This window comes from Zeus faber, assembly GCF_960531495.2.
Source record: "Zeus faber genome assembly, chromosome: 11".
Taxonomy (NCBI): Eukaryota; Metazoa; Chordata; class Actinopteri; order Zeiformes; family Zeidae; genus Zeus; species Zeus faber.
The window spans coordinates 29,356,266-29,378,765 of NC_137205.1; the positions used below are offsets into that span (position 1 = coordinate 29,356,266).

Genomic DNA, 22,500 nt, shown 5'->3' on the forward strand with positions numbered 1-22,500 from the left:
TACTGGCAGCTAGAGCTCAGCTCTCAGCGCCCAGCTGTCCTGATGAGGACGAAAGCTAAAATAAAGTGTCTGAGTTGTATTAAAGGAAAGAGGAGACGTGGTGGTGTGGACCTCTGCACCCTCTGCTGCTACAGTGCAGGTTCTTATTAAAGTGGAAATCCATCAGGTTATTATGGACGGATCAGACTCGGGAGATTCCGGTCGGTTCCTGCATAATGGAGTTTGTTCCGGTGAGGTTTGGTGTGTTGCTGCAGACCATTGGTGTTCACAAAAGAAAAACTTAACCGTCCCAAAAATAATTGAGAATAATAATAAAATAAAATAGAATAAAGATAGTAAAGTGAAGATGAACAAATTCATTGAAATGAAATTGTCAAATATATACAAATAGCCCAACACTACAAAACAGATAGAGTTAGAGATGCCACTATAACTGCACTATGCAGTGGATCCGGAAGAGCAGTATTCCCAACAACCGTTCGCTCAGTTTGTTTGCTAATATTCCCTCCACTCTCCAAAAATGTTGGCAAAACCTGGTCTGTGTCGCGGCTCCTCCCTCCCTGGATGCTCTGAGAGAATCTTTTTTCTTTTCTTTTTTTCTTTTTACTTGTTTTCTCTCTCCCATTTCCTGGAACATCCTGAAACCTGACGGACAAGGGAGGTGGAGCGGCGGGGTGGTGCTGCGGGGGAGAGCGCCGCGTTTGATGTCTCGTGAACTTGAGGGACATCTTGGTTGTGAGACTCCCGTCCACCGCGGGTGGAAAGAGAATTACCCCCCAATGCAGCTTTAAAGCGAGATTTGCGCCTTTGTGTCCCTTTATCTAGTTATTTTCTCCTGGAATACGCCGTTGTAAATACACAGATATGTTGAGAAATTGCGCTACCGGTTCAGACCCAGATAAGAGGGAGCCATAATATTTCATTAGTAGTCATTTGATACCTTTGATCTCTTCCTATCTAGTGGGACCAGTTAGTCCTTCTTATCAAAAGCGGTAAGAATTATAAGCTCTCTCTCTGTGTCTCTGTCTCCCTTTGTCATATTTTGCTCCCCTCGCCGCCGCGGCGACTGGACCGGGACTTGGAAAAAATCACCCGTAATCCGGCGCAGGTCTAGCAGGAAGCCGTCTGAAGGTGGTGTTGATCAGAACCTAATCCCCCAGCAGGGCCCATCAAAGACGGCCTCTTTCATTAGAGCCCACCCTGCGCCAGCTGCACGGCATTAGCTCCGGAATGCAGGGACCTCCAGAGCATCCCGGCTGCCATTTTGGCTCCGTATGCCGCGCGGGAACCTTCCTCCCGGAGATAGGGGGAAGGAGGGCGTGTTTATTCCGGGGCGATGGGTTATCTCTCCTTATTCCTCATGTGCGGGGGGAAACTTGTTTGTTAGTTCTGAGTCACTCTCGGCCGGTTGTTTCCTTTCTCCCGCCGCCGTGTTTTTTCCCCCTCTTCGTTTTTTTACGTAACAAGTAAAAATTACGGCCCTGGACGACGAGGGAATCTGGAATAGATTGGAAGCAGCGGGGGCCCGATGTTGAATTTTATCTGCTGGCGCTATCGGCGGTATGGCAGATAGACTTTTTTTACAAACAAGATGAATGTTTTGTCAGTGCAGTTTTTCATTTTTGTCAGCAGGAAGTGCATCTTATGGGAAAAAAAAAAAACAAGAAAAAGAAAGTTGGCCATTTCTTACATACACACCCCATCTTCACACACACACACACACACACACACACACACACACATACACACACTCTCTCTCGCTTTCTAATCTCTCTCCAAGTTTGACTTGGGAGTGGGCAGGGGAAAGTTTCGCCATTTCGTTGCGCCTCGGCCATTTCATGTGGGATTGAAGTCGGCCAGGCCTCAGATCCATATTGACTCGTTCTCCCTGTTTTGTAAGCTGAAAATTTCTCATTCTTTTGATGCAGACAGAAATGCTGTCCTCTGCAGTCTGCTGCGCTCTTGGAAGCCCGGGCCGAGGCCAGCCGGGCCTCTCGCTGGGTTTTTTCTCTCTCTCTCTTTTCTCGCTCCTTTTTTCTATCTTTTTTTTTTTTTTTTTTGAACACATCTCCTAGATCCCGGAGAAAAGGCCGGAGAAATCCATTAAATCCATGAATGGATTCTCATCAAAGACGCATGCGTTAGACGGGTGGGGGCCTGCGAGAGGGGGAGAGGGGGGAGTGAGAGATGGGTGACGGCGTGCCACGGAGAGACGGATGATCTACTGCAATGAAATAATGGGGAACAGAATATCGGAGGAGATAAGATTAGCGTTTAGATTGTTTGTTTCCGTCAGAACTCCACCAAACGGCACAGGAGGAGAGAGGGAGGGGGGTGGAGTGAGGGGGGAGAAAGGATGGAGCGAGCGGGCGAGCTGACCGCGGTGTGGGGGGAGTTGTTTTAGTTGGTTAGCATTGAAGTGTGTGTGTGTGTGTGTGCGTGTCCACGAGCATGTGCCTACGTTGATTGGCGAGAGCACACACACACACACACACACAGACGCGCGGTCAGAGCTCCAGACCTCCCAATCTCCGTCCTGCACTGAGGGGTGTGTGAAGCTGCCAGCGTGCCTGATAAAGATGCAGCGTCTCTGGGCTCCGCTGAGCAGCAGCCCCGGCCTCTGAACCAAGCCAGCACCAGAACCTTATCTGGTCTTATTATTTACCCTCTAACACATCACTCCCTCTGCCAGCCTTAAACATTACAGCCTTCCCCAAAGACCCGGCCTTCCTAGAAGCCAGGGCTTGGCTTGAAGGAAGTGCACGACACTTTTCTTTTTGGGCTGGGTGGTTAAAATCATGTGGTGCTGTAATACAGTCAAATTCTGTCTGTTTCAACGTCTGATACGATTTGAAAGGTGCAATATCGATAGTTAGTTTGGAAGTTATACGATGAGATTCCGTAATCACAAATTGAATTAGTACATTTCTATGAGACTGAATTTGTTCTGTGAAATATTGTTGGCGTGCACACCAGACCACGAACGAGTGTTGGTGTCAGTTCTCATACGAATGCTGTTGTGGGCCTCAAATGTCTTTAATATCGGAGTTGATGTTGAGTCATATTGGGAGATTTGTGCCCAATACCCAGCCCTAACACACACACACTCACACACAGGCACGTGTCACCCCACACACACACACACAGGCAAGTGGGATTTTAACAACAACAAAAAAAAAAACCTCACGTCCAAACGTCAATGTGTTGTAATCTGCTTTTGTGTTACACCAACAATTGCTGTTTAAATGGAGTCCAACCACCGCGCAGGCAACGCTTTTCCCGTTCTGTTTAATTCAAAGATTCTGAGCCTCTTGAACTTTGGATCGAAGGGAATGAACCCCGGGAGACTGACGTCAACTGATTAGTGTTCAATATGGTGGTAGGCACCATGAGGCCCAGAGTTTACCCGCGGGTTAAACGCTCTTTGTTTTGCGCCTCTCCACCTTGCCCCCCCCCATTGATGGTGTAATCTCCCCGCCACCCTCCCTCCCTGTTTGTCAACACTACAGACGTGAGATAGCGTCACACAAAGGAGCCGTAGGATCAAGTTTGTTGGCAGAGTAAACGCGGTCTGGGATCTGCACTTCCTATTTGCTCTCAGTCTGGATAGGGCGGCTCTTTAGACCACTGCCCAAGATTAGCCGTGGAAATGTTCTGATGCATGTTTCTGTTGACAAATGAAGTGTGTGTGTGTGTGTGTGTGTGCGCGTGTGCCGCTTTGTGCGAGGACAGTAAGCATAGTGCGGATGTATGCTACGTCGGAACGATTGATCGGTGTTTGAGGTGCTGCTAGGAATGCAGACGTGGATCTGTCGGAGTGTGTGTGTTTGTGCGCGCGAGTGCACACAGGTGAAGTTGAAGTTACTCGTAAAAGTATAATGCATTGCAAACGCCTCGTTTTCAAAAATGAAATTACCTTCCTTTAACAGTCTCAGAGACAGTCGTTTCTTTCTGTATCTGCAAATTTGGACACTAAGGGACGAGGTAAGGCGCTTGTTTTTACGGCCTCAACGCGGAACTAAATTACTTTAGTCTAGGTCAGTGGCGAGAGCTTGGCCTACATCCGTGACCTCCGCCTCCTCCTCGCTGTCCTGCACATTCATGCGTGTTTGGAGCGAGCTCGGAGGAAGTGTCTCACTCTCTCTCCGCGACGGCTGCGATGACTTGGCGTCACGGTCCGAGGGCTGAACGGGACCGGCTGTGGCCTCCTCCCTGCGTCCTCCCTTACAGCCTTCCCCGCGCGGTGACGGGCGGGCGGCTGAATCCCAGAGCGCGGCGCGTCCAAGTGTCGGTGGAGGCAGGGTCGCCAGCAACCAAACGTCCAAACACTCTCTGGATGAGGCTGCCGGGTGTTTTGATTGAACACCCTTTTTGCACCGGGCCTGTGAATGTAATGAGATTGCTCAAGATGAAACAGCGACGTGTAACACTACTTTGTTTTGTGAGAAAGTAATCAGATTACAGTAAAGCAGTACTTTGTAACATGTGACCTCCAACTTTGAGACACACACACACACACACACACACACACACACACACACACACATAGGTGGCTGTAGTTTGTGTACATGAATACAGACTTGCAGTTGTGACTGTTTACTCCCACATGCATGAAAACTCAACTTTGAACACATACACACACACACACACACACACACACACACACACACGCAGAGAGGGAAGATGTGATTAATCAATTAAAGTGAAAGGGACAGCCAGAGTCTTTGCCCAGGACTCCACACACACTCGAGAGTCACAGAGGTGGCGCGTCTGTGGGCGTGCGCGTGCACACGGCGTGCGCCCGCTCGCCCTGGCCTCAGATCAAAGGCGAAGGGCATTTCATCAAAACACTAACTAGGTGTGACAAAATCTCCTGGAGGCAGAACGCAGCCAATGAGGGAGCGGCGTTTTTCCCCGGCCGGCGCCCAACCGCTGCTCCTCATGCCACGCCATCAGTGAGCCGCCGGTCATGCTCGGTTAGTCCACCATTAACATTAAAGTCACTGCGCGCGCGCACGCACGCACGCACGCACACACGCACGCACGCACGCACACACACACACACACACACTCTACATTAAAGTGCCGTGGCTCGATGACCTCTGTTTTGTCCCATGAGACTTCAAAAATTTGTACGGAACTTCATCTCAGAAAAGGAGAAACTCTGGAGATAAATGAAGACCTGAAACAGACTCCTCTTATGAAGTGCCGTGGAACTAGAAATGCACTCTGCCTTTGTTGTCTATTTCATCCCACAAATGGGTCCCCCCCCGACTTCTTCTCATTATCTTCTTTTCGGCTGAATCCTCCACCGTCTGGACTCTGGGCTGACCTTGCCTCGTGCTTCTCTATTAATTATCCCCCGTTCCCGTCCTTCCGCCGTTACGGGGCTCCTCAAACCTCCTCCGCCTTCCCTCCCTCCGTCCTGCCCGGAGCTTCCTTTCCAGCCGAAACCACCTCGGCCGCGTCCGCACGCCGACCGGGCGCCAGGAGACGGCGAGAACCTCGAAACGCGCCGACGGACGAGGCGCTTGTCGTTGCCCACTTCCTCGGCCGACTTGGGAGAAAGGCGGCGTACAAACGCTGTCGTTTGTCGTGACTCCCTGCCAACGTAACAACGCGATCGTTTGAAGGAGACGCGCTGTCCTCGTCGGAGGTTGCAGCCGTTCCCTGTCGGTCTGAAGTTCAGAAAACGACGTTACTTTACTCTCATGCAATATTAAAGCAACATTTGACGTTGTCGCGTTTGTTATTACTCGTCTCTCATCATGTTTGAGGAAACAGTCTGTGCTCGGGAACTACAGCTACATATGTAAAGGTGCTGCACGCACTCCTGTACAAACTGAATTCCAAATAAGTGGAGACCGATGGCGAACATGGCAGCTGTAAGGGAGGTGAACCTGGCGTCACACTGCTGGAGCAAGACGGTAGATTTGGGGGAATCGCTCGCGTCGGCCGTGAATGCCCGTCGGCACTTTTGAGTTGAAGGACGGCTCGGAAGCCTTGTTGCGTGGAAGACCGCCACGGAAAACCTTGAAATCGTCTTGTGTGAAACCTGGAACCTTTCTTTTTCTCCCTTCCTTTCTCCATTTTTGTACATTTCGCTATCTCTCTCGGCCGTTGAATGGAAGTGATCTTCCAAAGATTTGCGACCGGAGTCCATAGCAACCCATAGCAACCGTCAAACTTCACATTCCCTATAAGAATTCCTGGCCTGGTTTCATCTTTTTTTTTTTCCCACCTCCGCCTTCTGTCTCCTACAGTTTTGAGTGGGAGTCGAAGTTAAAGACGTCTTGTACGTCGGCCGTGCCGCCTTCCGGCTCCGCCCGGCCTCGGCCTCCCCCGTCTGACCCTGAAGCAGCGCGGCGGCACCGGCGCAACGCCGGCTTTCATCCCGTTCCCTCTCTCAGCCAGAAGGTGGTGGTGGTGGTGCAAGGCGGTTGCTGTTCGTCCTGTTTTTCTTTTCTTTTCTTTTCTTTTTTTCTTTTTTTCTCGATCCCTCCGTCATTGTGAACTTATTAGACGGTGCCTCTGCCATTCGGAGATACACCAAATCACATTATTAGGCCGGTCATGGATGAGGAGCGGAGAAACACGGGCGGGGGCGGACCGACCGTCACCATATATGGGGGTTTTAGGGTGAGAGGGAGTGTGATTTTGAAATAGTGGAAACAAGGTTTAGGATGTTGGACTTATGGCAGGGTTAGATTGGAAACGTGTGTGCGCCTGCAGAGCTGTGTATCCAGGGCAGCGCGTGAGCTGCGTGTGAGGATGCGTGAACGTGCTCACACGCAGGCCTCAACCGATCCGGGCGCCTCCCCTTCCTCATTGCACCACCAGGCCCAGTGGCGGAGGGAGAGCGGGGGGCCGGGGGGGGGGGGGGGGGGTAGTGAGTCACCCGGCAGATGAAAGAGACGTAGTAAAGGCTCCGCCGTCCCCCCAAAAAAAAAAAACATCACACTCCCTTGCACACTTTTTGAAGTCGTCCAAGAGGAGAGAGGGAACCGACACACTTCCTCAATCGCATTAAAACGTGGCGTCAGGCGGCCCACATCGTGTTGTACACGGCGGAGTGCACTTTGGTTTCGAGGGGAGGGGCGTTTAAATAGGGCACTGATACTGGATGATTTTGGGCTCTTTTTTTGCCGGGGGGTCCTGTTTTAATCTCCTCATTAATATCATTGTGGAAACCTATCTATGTGGCCCTCCAAACAAATGGTTTACATTGAAATTGTATTAATTGACAGTAGGACAGATATGCTGGCAGACTGATGGATGGATGGATGGATGGATGGGTGGGTGGATGGATGGATGGATGGATGGGTAGATAGGTGGGTGGATGGATGGATGATGGGTGGGTGGACGGACGGACGGAGGGATGTACGGATGGATGGATAGTTAAAAGATAGATGGTTTGTTCATGGCTGGATGCCTAGGAAGGTAGATGTAGATAGATGTTCTTGGTCCTTTTCATGTTGATGGTAGGATTCAAAGAACATGATGAATCGACTTTGATTTTCCTACCCAGCTACAACCGTCCATCCCCCGCAGGCCCGTCGTTGACGGAGTTAGCTGCTCTTTCTCTCTCCTCCGCCTCCAGGGTCATCAGATGAAACACCCTACAGGTGGAGATGGTCCGGCCCTCCTTAAGACATCAATAGCAGCTGATGAAGCCCCCACCCCCACCCCACGAAGCTTCTGATCCTTTAGAAATATCCTAGAGACGGGAGCGGGCGGCGGCGGCGGCGGGGGGGACGTATGAAAATGAGACACCTTCCGAGTGGTTTTCAAGAGCGTCCACCTGCTTATGTTAAAGCGGGGCGAGCCGCTCCGTCTATTACCTATTCACAGCCTTAAATAAAGTGTTTATTTTTTTTCTGCACCTTGTGATGTGAGGAAGACGCTGAACTCAATCACGCTGATGCTAATGGATGTAATTGGTTTTCTGATAGAGTGCAGCCTGGTCTGAGAGCCTTATCAGCGCTGCTTGGGTTTCTGATGTTTGTAATCTCTGTTTCTGTGCGTGTGCGTGTGTGTGTGTGTGTGTGTGCGTCCGTCCGTGCTTGCGTGTGTGTGTGGTTGTGTGGTTGTGCACCCCTCTGTGCATTATCCCTGCACTGTGTGTTGTGTGCGCTGGCAGTGAGCTCCACAGATGAAGAGAATCAGTACTGACAGACTGTGATGGCAAACTGTGAAATGGAAATAAAGCCTCTTGTCATTACGGCACTGACTCACACACACTAACACACACACACACACACACACACACACACACACACACACACACACACACATGCAGGCGCGGCAAGACGGCAATGATTACAGACAAACGAGCAAATAACACCTCAGAGCTCCCCCTCCCTGGCAAATTGAACCGAAATTGCTACGAGAGACACGCGTGGTGCACGGCCAATTGTTTCGAACGCCAACTCATCCCACTGCCACGAACACTGACGGTCACTGAGGATTCAATATATATATATTTTTATATATATTTTACATATGTTCAAATATGTTGGGTTTTTTTTTGGCAATTTCAACCATATTCCTTGGCAAATCAGGTCCCCGGTTTGTAATACAGGCCATGTTATTCCACTGATGAAAATATCAACCTAAATAGTGATGTATTTAAATAAAGAGGGTTGGACTTATTGGGATAGTCCTATTTTAATACTCAACTCAGTATAATATCATTTACAACTGAGTCAATGTTAGTGTCAATACTTAGTGCCAACTTGGTGCTGACGCCACAATTTGTTTCAATACTAAACTGTCAACTGAGTTTTATAATTGCATCAATGTTAATCAGATTCCTGAATCTGATTAACCAACCGTTTAACGCAGGTTAAAGGCTCGGGCAGAATTCCGATTAAATCGCCAATTGGGGATCAATTGACATTTAATCGGATTGACATTGATGACAGACTATGTTGTTTGGGGATTTTTTTCCGGGAGGAAAAATCTGAGCATTAAAACAGTGTCAGGGCAGTTTACCGTGTTCTGAAACTGGAGTAGCGAGAGGGGGCGGTGGCGGTGGCCCTCCCGCTCAGAGCTGTCCAGTAACCACTGGTGATCGGATCTCACTTCCCTGCTCTATAGTCCACTGTAGAGATATTAAGAGGGGCAGGTGCTCAAAATAAAAAAAAAAAGAAAAGACACGTGGACCCCCTGCTTCGGTTCTAGGTATTTTGCTGCTCTGGGCAACGGAGCAGCGCGGCAGGGTGCAGATCATGGGCGCCCACAATGGTGGGCATTGGGACGCCGCATCTGCACTCAGCTGTGTGCACATTGCAGGTGCACCGAGGACACGTTCCTCATGAATATGCATATCTTGCCCAGACAATGCCCATTCAGGCTTAAAAAAAACAAAAAAAACAATACCCCCATGGTGCCCAATAAAATAGGCACCATGGGGTCCTTGGGGCATCAAGGGGCAAAGGGGCAGGTGCTCGGGCACCCTCCGCCCCCCCCGCACCTGCCTGCCGCTCTATATGCAAATCTTATGATTATAATAAAGCAATATACTGTATAATATAATGTCATAGAGAAAGACTTAGATTAGTTGTATTTCTTTAGTTTCTTGCTTGTATGTAAAATAAAAAATGTAAACCTAATTCAGAGAATTGGAGTGCGTGCGCACCTGTCTTTATTTTAGATCTATTTATTTTTGTTTGTTTCCTACACGTATAAAACGTATAATACACAATCCACCGGAATACGTTGGCATAACGTATAGCGCGTCAATGTTGTCGTCAAGATGAGGAGAAATATTGGAAACGAGCGATTGAAATACTTTTTAACATACAGTTTGATAATACTGTGGAGCAGTCGACCAGGCAGGAGGAGGAGACGTAGACGGAGCCTCGGTGTAAAGCCGAAGCCGCTTATATTGCCTGTTGCGAGGCTTAAAAACGCCCCCCGGGGTGGAGACGTCCAGTCGGAAAATAGCAACCTCCGATGGTCTTGGCCCTTTTTCGTCACAGACTTCTCTTCAGACACTGTTTCACTCCTTCCACTCGCACGTAGCGGCAGTGTTGCCAGGTCCGTGGTTTTGCCGCGGTATTGGGCTACTTTTGAATGGTTGCTGGGGTTGAATTTGTTGTCCGTGGGTTGGGTAGACCCATTTTCCATGCATTTGACACGAATAATATGTATAAATACAAATAATTTTTTTTTTTTTAAATGGGGCTGGGGATGATGTATGGACCAAAACCGTCCGTCCTCTATGTTTGGTGGACTTCTACTGTAACGGACTGTCCCGTTCCGTTGGGACAGTGGGGACGTACGTCTCCAGGTACAAAGTTATCTGGTTAAGTTCGGGTTTAGTGTTCAGGTCAGGGTGCTCATATGGAAGAGGAGTTAAAACGGCAAAGGTTTATCCTAAGTCAAGTGTGAAGTTGATAGTGATGGAACATTGATTGAAGTATGAGTTGTAATACTCCACTGATGCTCAGTTTGAGTATTGCCACGGGACAATCCAAACAAAGCATTTCCAGAGAGACTCCATCTTGTTTCATGAAGGACCTCTTTCCTCGTTCCCTGTCAGTCACCCGTCACATTGCCTCCTTAGCGTGTGGAGTGACATCATTGGAGGTTGTCCATGCGAGATGATTAGAAACATATCAAAAACACACGCCATATGGAAACAATATCCTTGTCCGGGACCATAGAATTATGGTGTGTACCGACTCTGGCGCTGGAAACACTCGCACACGAGCCTGCACACGCCAAAGCCCCGCACAGACGTACACGAGGAAGTGATCATGCCTCGGCAACACACGTCTGAGGGATGTTGTCATTGCTTTCTCCCACCTTCAGCGCCGGCACACCGGGCAACTTGAAAGAAGGGGATGAACACCTTGAGCAAATTTAACTGCTCAACAAACATATCTCAGTCCCAGGGTGTGTGTTTGGCCAGGATTTCCTCATCGTCCGCTGTCTGTCTGTCTATCCGTCTGTCTGTCTGTCTGTCTGTCTGTCTTCTTCAGAGAGAAGGCAGCACGGAAACTCGCCATGGACCGGCGTGACTGGCACTCTCTGTCTGTGTGTGTGTGTGTGTGTGTGTGTGTGTGTGTGTGTGTGTGTGTGTGTGTGTGTGTGTGTGTGTGTGTGTGTGTGTGTGTGTGTGTGTGTGTGTGTGTGTGTGTGTGTGTGTGTCTGGCACAGCTCCAACTACAGATTGTTAATTTATTCCGATAAGCGGTGCATGCCTTGCCTTCAGATCCACTTCCACTCTCTTTACACACACACACACACACACACACACGGCAATAAGCATACACACCTACAGTTTTTACACACACCGACTCGCCGATACTTCAAAGTAGCCGAACTCCACAACACAAGGCTTAAGAAGCGATTGAAGAGCCGATACAGCCTCAAAGTGCCTTCAGCTCCGAAATGCCTTTGGCAGGGCACAGGTAGTCTGTTTGAAAGAGCGCTCTCACACACACACACACACACACACACACACACACACACACACACACACACACACACACACACACACACACACACACACGTACACACTCAAGACCACATATGGCTGGGTTTTTATTTTAGCTCTGATGGCCCCATTAGATTTGTCTCAGCTCTGTTGGGCTTTCATTCTTTTCCTTGCTGGAATGTGCTATTGGTATCTTCATCTTCATTCCAGCGCTTTGTGTTTTTTTTTGTTTTTTTGTCTTTTTTTTTTTTTGTCGTCAGTAAGTCCATAGTGTGTTCCCATAGATAACTATAGCAAGGGCTGGGTGATATTGACAAAATCAAATATCACAGCGCTTTTGGCGAATACCTCTGTATCGATACCCAGGATGACTGCGGTGCTTTCCTAGTGCAATGGATATTATGAACAACCAGGTAGAGGCAACGATTCAAACAACATTGCATCACTTAAAGACATGATCCACTGTATCACAGTGTGATGATATCCCCACACGATGTCTAGTCTCATCTCTCTCTCTCTCTCAGATAAATTTGACTTTCTGAATCTTCTTCTTTGCAAGCAGAATAGGTTATAGATAGATAAATAGGATCCTAAAGCGTTGGCTGAACCTAAACAGAGTGTCTTTGAGTTCTGGTGACTGGATGCGTCGCCTCATCTGCTGCTACAGACGGCCCCGGGGGACAATGAGCCCCCCTCAGACTGGCCCCGTATCCGTGGTGACGGCTGGTTGTGTCGGGGCGGTGACAGGTGTGTCCGCCCGAGCGGAGGCTGCTGTTTGTCAGGAAGTGTTTGGGACGGGACCCGGGTCCAAACGCCGTGCGGGCGATGACGGCTTTGAGCGGATGCGTTCACTCCAAACGCGTTTGTTCGTGAGTTGTCAGTCTGTCAGTGGCTGTCAGGCGGCGGAGAAAAGAGAGTGTGTGTGTGTGTGTGTGTGTGTGTGTGTGTGTGTGTGTGTGTGTGTGTGTGTGTGTGTGTGTGTGTGTGTGTGTGTGTGTGTGTGTGTGTGTGTGTGTGTGTGTGTGTGTGTGTGTGTGTGTGTTCTCCAGGGTGGCTTTGAAACATGTTTTCCCTGAAACTACACGGATGACTTTAAAGTTTTATTTTTGCCTCTCCTGCGTTCCTCACCTCGTTGGGATGGCAAACGACGCTCGGTGGTGGGGCGTGACGACTGATCGGGCTTGAAATCCACCTTGTGTCATTGTTTACACTAAACAGCCGAATTGAAATAACGATGCTCGCTCACAGAAGACTCACAGAGAGTTTTGTTTTGTTTCATCGCCGACTTAAAAACCCACCTTAAATGTTCTACCTTTAATTGCAGAGTTGCACACGTCAAGCACGCATCAGACCAGATGCAGAACGCACACCAAACCTTGTGCTATACTAAATGATATTTAAATTATGTAAATATATATATATATATATATATATATATATATATATAATATACTCCAATAGGATTCAATACAATTGTTTACATTTCTGAATTGATTTAAAAATTGTAATATTGATACTTTTTTTGGATACATTTTCCACTCAATTTCATTTCTGTCCCGGTCGGAATTTGTCCTTTTAAATATTTTTTGTAATGCATGTCAGATGGTTCGCTGAAAGCTTGCCAGCAAAAAGTCAATATTTCAATATAGAATGGTGTCGCGAGCCGCTTGATATTGAATCGAATTGTCGCCCCCCCCCCCCCCTTTTTTTTTTTTTTTTTTTTTTTTTTTTTTTTTTCTCACACCAAAATCTCAATGTGAATGGTGAGATCCTGCCCGGCTACACTTTGCAGCTTGTCATCTCCCTCCGCTGGGAAGCCCCTCGTTTAAACCCCGGCGCTAGGACCCCGGGGCCCCGCTGTGCCCCCCTTCCAGCTGGACGCCTTCCCACAGAGGAACAACAGAACAGTGCCGCTCAATAAACTCCCCACAACAATCTCTCGCCCCCCGCCCCCCTCTCCCCGTCCCAAACTAATTGGCAGCAACGTTTTAATCCCCCCGCCCCCCTTTCCTGTTAAGTCATGACTCGCTGGCAGCGGATCAGAGAGGCGTCGTGCCCGATGCGCGGCGTGCCCATCGCTGTCTCCTGGCACACGGGGGGCGTCGCCCTGGCAACGTGCCCGGGGGCCACGGGGCCCGATGCCAAGAGCCAGAGGTCGATGTGCGGGTGTGTGTGTGTGTGTGTGTGTGCGTGTGTGCGTGTGTGCGTGCGTGCGTGCGTGCGGTGATGGGGGGCAGATGTATTTCTGCACTTCCTTACAGCAGATTCAATTTCACAACTCTTTCACTCCGTCTCAATCTCTCTCTTCCGTCGCTCCCTTTCTCGCCCCTCTCTCTCTCTCTCTCTCTCTCTCTCTCTCTCGCCCCTCTCTCTCTCCGTGCATATCTCTCCTCCTCACACCCCTCACTCTCTTCTTTCTTGTTGCAGGCCAACAGCAGGTTGAAGCAGCTTGAAAAGGACAGCAATCTGAAGTTTGCCAAGTCTGCCCAGGTAATCACTCCCCTCTCTCTCTCTCTCTCTCTCTCTCTCCTTCACTTTTCTGTTCCCTCTTTTCTCTTTCCACTGGACGCTTTGAAAGAACACACACCGATGGACAGATGGGTGCAGCGTGGGAAAGAATATTGGCACAATCACAAAATATGTGCACATGCACTTGCGCAGATGTACGCACACATGCGCACACGTACACGCACACGTACACACACACACACACACACTCACACAGACACACACACACACAGAGCTTGCTTCTGGCATGAGTTTTGTGTTAAACTCAGTCAAATGGATCTACATGTAAAATGCAGAGGCCTGCCTGCCATCAATTACATCCCGAGCGCTGCTCTGCTGTTTTTGGTTTTTCCCTCTCCTGTTCTCCTCTTTTCTCGCTCTCCCTCCCAACGTGTCTGCGTCCAGAGCCGTCGTGCCGCGCGAGCCTTTCAAGGTCGACGAAAAGGCCTGAATTTAAAGTGGCCATCCATACGGTCATCTGTGTTTGGATTACACGACTAATCCACCGAACACGACTAATACTGGAAATGGAAGAAGCCTAGAAGAGAGCGTGCGTAATGTAAATGCAATGAATATCTTATAAAGCGCCAGTTTAAAAAAAAATAAAAAGTAGCGTATGTGGGATTTTTTTAACAAAGGAATATTATGCATTACCACTTTAAGGCATCACACAAGGTGTAGACTCATTTCTAATTGCGGATAATCGCAACCCCTTCCTTTCATCGCCACTTTTTTTATTTTTCTGCTGCTGTATTTTTACAGCTGCTGCTGCGACAACTTGGAGGTAGTGTCTGGTTCTGGTTTTTCATGATTTACGTTTGTTCCGTCTTTTTCCACTTATTTTGTGTCTATCACCGTCGGTGTCTTCGGTCCTGCCCTCCCCTTTTATTTCCTTTTTTCTTCGTTCTCGTCTTTTATTTTAATCATTTCCTTTCCTGCCTGCCTGCCTGCCTGCCTATCTTTATTTCTTTCCTTTCTGTCTGTCTTTCTTTCCTTGTTCCGCTCACTTTCATATCATACCCTGTCTCTCATATCGTTAATATTACACTTCATCTCCACCTGAAATATCAAACTCGCTGCCCTCCATCCAGTAATATCACTTCCCGGGATGCTCTGCCTCGCCATATAATGTCTCCAAGTTCAAAAAGCTTTTAGTTTGTCAGGGCAAAAGACCCCAAACAACCTAAGTAGTGTTTACATTGCAAAAAAAGAAAGGGAAAAAAGACTTCTTGATGATGTGGTGGGCTAACATATCACAATCATTTGGCTGTAATTGCTCCTCGTTACTCTGAGATTCAAAGGAAGTTTTTTTTGTTTTTTTTTTTGTTTTTCTTTCTTTATTCGCCCTTCAATCCCCCCCATTTTGGGTCGGCTGGCACAGGCGCAGGGTTGAAAGCGAGGTTGACAAGCAGATGGTGTGAGAAAACAGTAGCGTATTAGCTTACAAAATGGCCGACTTCAAAAGGAGCCGGGGAGCCGTGCAAAAGTTCAGCCCGTGTTCGCCCGTTTCGGTGCGCCACCGCAGACGGAGCGACAATTGATTAATCCTCTCCGTTTTTGGGGTGCCACACAAAAAGCCGCAGCAGGTTCAACAAACAACGGCGTCTCTGGCGTTGGAAAGAAAAAAACCTCCGTGCAGAATTCAACACCTCTGATGAGGAATATTGTTATGCAAAGGGCGTCGCTTTCCAGGCAAGATCATTAATATGCGTGACTAATGCCGACTATTTGTCGTCGGGCTCGGCTGGCTTTGAGTTGGTGAGTTGGAGGTGAAACCGGGGGGGTGTGTGTTGCTTCCCCTTGGGGCGGCTCGGTCCAATGTAAACACGGAGCCTTTGAACCTCAAAGGCTAACCCCGGCTGTTAACCCCTCGGTGTCTGACAGAGGGCATCGCTCTCCGAGCTTGGCTGCATGGCTAATAGCCCAATTAAAAACGTACCGGGCCATACATTATCCTGGGGGGACTGGAGACGCGCCATGCAAGCACCATACGTTTATGTGCAACCCCCGCTACCTCTCGCGTTCGCTCTTTCCCGTCCGTATCTGTCTCGCACAGCTCCCCTAATTAGCGTCTCTCGATCCGAGGTGTTGAGCATCTCGCTGCGAGTGGTCCTCCTGTGTGACCCGTGAACTGAGCGGCGCTCTCCTCCGCCGCCTAATGACGGGGCTGCTGTGGGCGGGAGCAGATCATCACACCACCGCTCCGGCAGGAGAGTCCGGGGGGCGGAGGGAGTTTAACACGGGAGGAGAGCCCGGACGAGGAGCACCGCCTTCTGCCATGCAAATACACCCTTGTTTATTTCGATGTGACGCTGGAGGTTCATCGGCACAAACGGTGCTCACATACGACCTCCTAAAGGCATTCTAAAAGTAGGACACAGTACATCAGATACTGACTCAAACACACTGTTTGTGGGGTATTTGTGCTCGGAGATGCTGAACTTGACCAACTCTGCTGTTTGGACTCGAGGCAGTTTTCTCCATTTCTCTCTGTGAGGGTGTAGAATTGACATTTACAGAGTTTTGAACTGATGTCCTCCTTACGTTTGGCTGCACACTTGACTGACCTCGCGATCAGGCCACAGTTCTCAGGCTGCGGCGCACGGTCCCCTTGCGATTGTAATTAGAGATGGCACCCATCCCATAGCCGGTATAGGTAGCGGGGGCGATGGCAGAAAGAAATGCTGCACGCCGGAGGGGAAAAGGGGGTAAAGATCATCCCACAGACACCTGCCTGAGTGATCCCAGAAATGCTCTTGTGAAATAAGGTAAAGAGGGGTGAAGGAGGATGACGACAGGAGCCATGCGTGGCCCAGAGAGAGAGGAGAGTTGAGAGTTAGAAGAAGCATTGTGATCGGTATCGGTATATGCAACATTTCACTATCAGGAAAAAAGTGGGTTTTCGTGCCGTCCGTCATTGATCGCTGTAGCTGATGTGAAGGAGAAATGGACGGCCTGTACACACCACCCCCCCGCCCCCGCCCCGACGCTTATCAGCCAAACCTGTTCACCCCTGTGTAAATATCACCACGCACGCCGTCTCTACTCCCCCTCCCGTCGTAGCGCAGGTTCACGGGGAGGTAAGCCCGCCTTTAGCCCTCGACAGAGATCCCGGCAGCGCTGTGGAAACAGACAAGTCTCATCAGACCAATTACAGACTTAAAAAGAGGCCTGGCTATCAGACGGGGAGGGGGGGAGGGGGGCTTGTCGCGGTGTGTATATACAGGAATAACAAGACAGAAGGCTGAATGCGGTAGTTTAGTGCACCGCTGCCGCCCCGGGGCTGAAGGCCAGACGCAGGAAATCTATATTGCAAAATAATTAATACGCCCAGAACTTATGTTCCCATAATAATGTGCCATTTGTTGCTTTCATGTGGCTCGCCCTCTGACAAAATAAGCTTAATCTCCCTCTGATCTCTCATTTGCGCTCTCTCTCTCTTCCTCCCTCTCTCTCACGCTTTCTCTCTCTCTCTCTCTCTCTCCCCCTCTCCCTCCCTGTAACTCCCTCTCTCGACTCACCCAGCCCTGACTACCGCACTCCCACACAGTGAGTAGATTCCAGCAGGGCCGGTCCCCCAGAGTTTGCGCACGGTAAACAATTGTCTGTCTCGCCCAGAGCTAACAACGACACTGTCCTCTCCCTCCCTCGCTCGCTCGCTCGCTCACCCTCTCTCTCCCTCTGTCTCGTCTCTCTCCCTCCCTCCGCTCTCTCTCTTTCTCTCTTTCTCTCTCTCTCTCTCTCTCTCTCTCTCTCTCTCTCTCTCTCTCCCTTCCTCTCATCTTCTTCCTTTCCCTGGCAGTGGCTTAAATAGAATGTTAATTTTGACTGGAGGATTTCAAAGCAGAGGCAGCTCCTTTTCATCTTGGTGTGCACCGCAAGTTCACCAACGCAAAGTCACTCCGCTCTTCAAAAAGGAAGTTTTTATTTTTTTTTTTTTTTATTTTTTTTTTTTCTTCTCTTTAGCGCTGTCTAGTCCCCCACCACCACCACACCACACCCCGGCTCTCTCTCTCTCTCTCTCTGTCTTTTTTCTTTTCCTCTGTCTGAATTTCGGTTTTTCCGTCTGGTCCCCAGAAAAGACGCGGCACTCTGGGAAATGCTGTTTCAAGGTGATTGTTACTGAAGTCGGTAAAAACACCATCATTTGAGAAATGCGTTTTCTATCTGATGCGAGCGGCTGTGAGCCCGGTGAAGCGCAGCGTTATGTTTTGCCTTTATTTTTGCATCTGGAGCCCGGCCCTCTCTGCACTTTGATGCCTGCACCGTGTCAATACTTTTCCAAACAGCATATTCTTTTTGGCGGCGCTTCATGTCTGCGAGTGTTTTTCTTCGCCAAAATATATTGACAGACACTAATGTGTTACTTGTGGCACCGTATGTTAAATGCAAAGTGAGTGGATCCCTGATGCCGTTGCTGCTGATTTGTTATTTCCAGCGAGTGGGACCCATTAAAGGGATGCTCCGGTTCTGCGTGCTGAATTGAAGGCTGCAGAGGAGATCAGCGAGCCTGGCTCCTGTGTAATTAGGGAAATTCACCTTCAGAACCTCTCAAAAGCTCAGTTATTTAAGTGACATATCATGTATCCTCATGATGAGTTTGAATAAAAACGTAAAAAGAACCTCTTAGGTTTAAATGCAGCTGCGCTCAGAACTACTATAACTACTATACAATGCAAATTTCCCCACATTAATGAGTTTAATGAGTTCTTCCTCTTCCCTGTGTCTCCCATCTTCATTCCCAGGTCATAGCTCAGCTGCAGGCATCGCTGTGCGACTCCAAAGAGGAGACGGTGCGCCTCCAGCACGCTCTGGAGAGGCAGCTGGAGGAGGCCAACACCCGCTGGGAACAGGAGAGGTGGACCATGACGCAGCACTCGGAACAGACCAGCAAGGTCAGCACTTTGCCGCCACCACCACAGCGCCCAATGTTCCAGTACCGTTCCGTCAAGTTCCGTCATATGTAGTGATTGTATCCGAGAACCAATCCCTTTGGCCTCTTGGCTTTTCACGTCACTCACGGTAAGCGAGGTCGTCCCTCCGGCCAAAGGGCCCTGGGTTCGATCCCCGTTTGGCCCAAGAGGTCATAGTGAGAAGATACCGCACCCTGACATTCCCTATATGCACCGGTCGAGATGGCCGACCCGAACTACTCAATACTGACACAGTAGTCGTTTTACTGTATTTGTAAGGAATTGTTTACCGCATTCGTATGAGGTAAGGTAAGGTGTAGACTCAAACCTTGTGTAGAGGCTGCCTTTCACCCGTCGCCTCCTGGCATTTCTGTTGCGAGTCAGTGCTGTGAGTGAAATATGCTTATGAGTGAACGTTTCTAAAAATGCATCTCAAAGGGATGGGGTGGAGACACGGTATGAAGCACCATCTCTTCAGTTTCCAGGTGAGATGTATCAAACTGTTTCTTTCTTCAGGAAGTGGACGCTTCTAGTGAAGGAAGGATAACACTCATGAGCACCAACTCATTGAGCCCCATCCTGGTCTGTGCTGCCTTGTTTGCATGTGTTTTACCTTCCTCCTCCAACATTTCACTGACTTCTTGTCTGTAAATTGGTCCAAATGCGACACAATTGTTTGCATAGCTGTTGGTCACCCGGTGGCACTCCTCAGTTTTCATGACTTGAGTCATTGTGAATGCGCTTTTATTCTTGCAACTTACTGACAAAGGGTGATACGTTTGTTTGCTGGTGGTTGTTTTTCATTCAGATCGTTCTTCATTTGAAGTGTTCTCCGTCCTTCTTGCAGTTTACTTCCACAGAAACAAAGCTCAGTAAATGCTTTAGAGAGTGCCATCACCGCACCGTCAGGGCGGATCACGTATCCGTCGTAAGCCACCGTATGTAACTGCTCTGCGTCGTGGCAGACGCCATGATGTCGCCAGATAGGAAACCGTCGCCCCAAGCGCTCGTAAGGACTCGTAATCATGTTGGATTACAGTAACGCCTGAGGTTAACGCCCCCGGTGGCTTAAGCGCACCACCTTCCCTTTGTCCCCGGCCTCTGTGGTGTTCATCCCCAAACCTTTCAGGCTATAAAAGCAGGCGACGCTAGTAAAGAGCCCCCTCCTAGTCTGCGTGTGGGTTTTATGGACTAGACACGGGTCGCCCCTCTCTTTGTTGACACACCGTCGCTGTTTGTGGGCGCGGGCTCTGTCACTTTTACGACTTGTTGCAAACATCGTAGTGTTTTTAAGTGGCTTGTATGCGCGGTGTCTGGCCGAAGCTTATAAATCCGTCAGCCGCGCCTTTATTACGTCTCCGGGGCCGAACCCCATCGCTTCTTACGCCGTCGCACTTCGCCCCTCGTTCCTTCCGATGTTTTCTGGGCAAAGACACTCAAAACGCTCGGATGTGCAAAAACGGCTTCCTGGAGGTTGATCAGTACGTGCATTACACTTTCGATTAGTAGAGCTCTCGATTAATTAATTAACACAGATTAAATAAATTGATCAAGGGAGTAGCAAGTGAAAACAATAGCCTGCTTGACAAAAACAAATGCTTGTCCAACCCCTCGAGTCGCCATTGTGTACCAGTCTGGTTGGTGAGCTGTGCAGAAGAACTTTTATGGATTGGAAGTCTGTTGGGGTGAAAGTGGATTCTTCCTCCCAGTCCGCCCACCAGGCTGGTGCTCCGTGGCCGTCGGTGGGGTGTGACGCTCTAAATAAAGAGTTGTTGTGGCTGTTTATGGTTTCCAGCCGCCGCAGAAAAAAGCGGGTCCTTCCCATAGCTCCCTCCAACCTGCTCTGCCTCTCGCGGCCGCTCCCTCCTCCATCCAGCCACTGCACCCAGAGCTTCAGAGAACCTTCGCCTCCTTCCGTCCAAACAAACGGTTGATTGACAGCAGAGGGTTCAGACCGTCCGTCTCATCTTGTCCAGAGCTCCCCATCTCCTCTCTCTCAATCATTCTATTTTCACCTGTCTTTCTCTGTCTTTAAACTGCTGTAGAACCTGGTGACATGTCAGGATATCATGGAGAACAGGAGACTACGATTCAATTCCAATACTATCTCAGTAATATACTATTTTTGATACTAATAATTATTTTAATACAGTCATATATTGCAATTGCACTGTCACTGGGCCAGCATACAGTAGACACAATACAATAACATATACAATACTGTTTGACAATATAAATGCAATGTAATACCACGATTACAGACGTGGTATTGACTGCAGTTCTACCCCAGTCCCACAAGGAAGTGACATGGAGCTGAGGTCACGTCTCCTCAGTCACCGCCCTCCCTCGCTCGCTCCTTCGTTCACCCTGCCGGCAGCTAAACGCCGCTCGGCTCCGCTCCGCCGCTCTCCCGTGTCGTGCGGCGGCGCAGACGCTTGGCGGGGGAAAAAAAGGCTTTTCTCTTTCCATTATCTGTGTCCTCGTTATTACCGTCGGCCCCATGCGAGACACCCGCTAATGAGAGTCCAATTAACGTCTGAATCGCTGATTAAAGGCCAGTCGCGTGTTGGGTGGGTGGAGGGTGAAGGGTAGAGCGTTAATACGGTGAATAGATAGACAGATGTGTGGTAGGCAGACTGGAGACCTGGGGTGAGATAGCAAAACGAGCCGTAGAGGGAAGGACGGAGGGAGCGGGGGGATGGAGACGGTAAAATGGAGACAAAAGGAAAGGAGGATAGGAGGCATAGCAGGAAAAAGTGAGCGGGAGACGCACACACACTAAGATAAAAGCGGTGGAAGAAAGGGATGGCGGAGAGCTGTCAGTGGGCCGTCGGAGGAGCGCGTCGCCTGCTGACATTGTTTCCACGCCGCTCACTTCAAAGCGGCGGGATTAGGGAGCGAGCGAGGGGGCTTCAGACAATGGCAGAGGGAGGAAAATAACATCAAAGTTAGCGGCACATTCGGATCGGGATAATCCCAAAACAGTTGTTCTGAGAGCACCGCGCGGGATCAGATGTCCCCCCCCCCCCCCCCCCCCCCCGGCTCGGCTTCGGCCCCCGGACTCGGGGCCCCCTCCCCACCGCACCGGGGCCCTCCGCAATGTGGGCGTACGCCAGGGAGACCTGCGTGTCTCGTGAAAGCCATTTTTAGAAACAACAGTAAAGTACGCCCATTGAGTGTGTGCGTTGTTTTTTTTGGGGGGGGGGGGGGTTTGTGTGTGCGGGTGTGTTTTCTCTCTCGGACCGGGACGCTTGTTTTGCCGTGCCAGAACGGCAAACATCAAAGCGCCTGTTGCAGACCTGACTGCAAACGTTGCCAGTGCCAACAGGAGCCCCCCGTTTTCATCCCCCTGATGCCTACTTAAGATTAGGCCCCTGCGCCCCCGTAAAGGGGCGACTGGATTCACGCCAAACAGCCCTGCGCAGCCATCCGCGGCCTGTGATGCTCATCAGAATAGTGACGATTCGCTGTGGAGCGATCACTGACTTTCTAACGCTGTCAATGTGGACACACGTTTTACACCCCTGGCCATCTTCCAGGTCATAGGTCACCTCGACCAATTCCTCAAATATGAAAATTTACTTGACGAATGCACCTGTCAAAATAAGCAGATTCTGACCTCTTTCCATTTGA

General features: G+C 49.6%; 1 protein-coding gene across 1 annotated transcript in view; it reads left to right on the top strand.

Annotated features, from left to right (window-relative positions):
• The window catches only part of cep112 (centrosomal protein 112), a gene marked incomplete at its 5' end in the record, with an annotated part of 140,662 nt that overhangs the window by 96,182 nt on the left and 21,980 nt on the right, over positions 1 to 22,500 (top strand). Inside the window, 2 exons of the mRNA XM_080010122.1 lie at positions 13,874 to 13,936; positions 18,700 to 18,849. Coding sequence (XP_079866248.1) covers positions 13,874 to 13,936; positions 18,700 to 18,849 — 213 coding nt within the window. The remainder of the gene's footprint in view (positions 1 to 13,873; positions 13,937 to 18,699; positions 18,850 to 22,500) is intronic.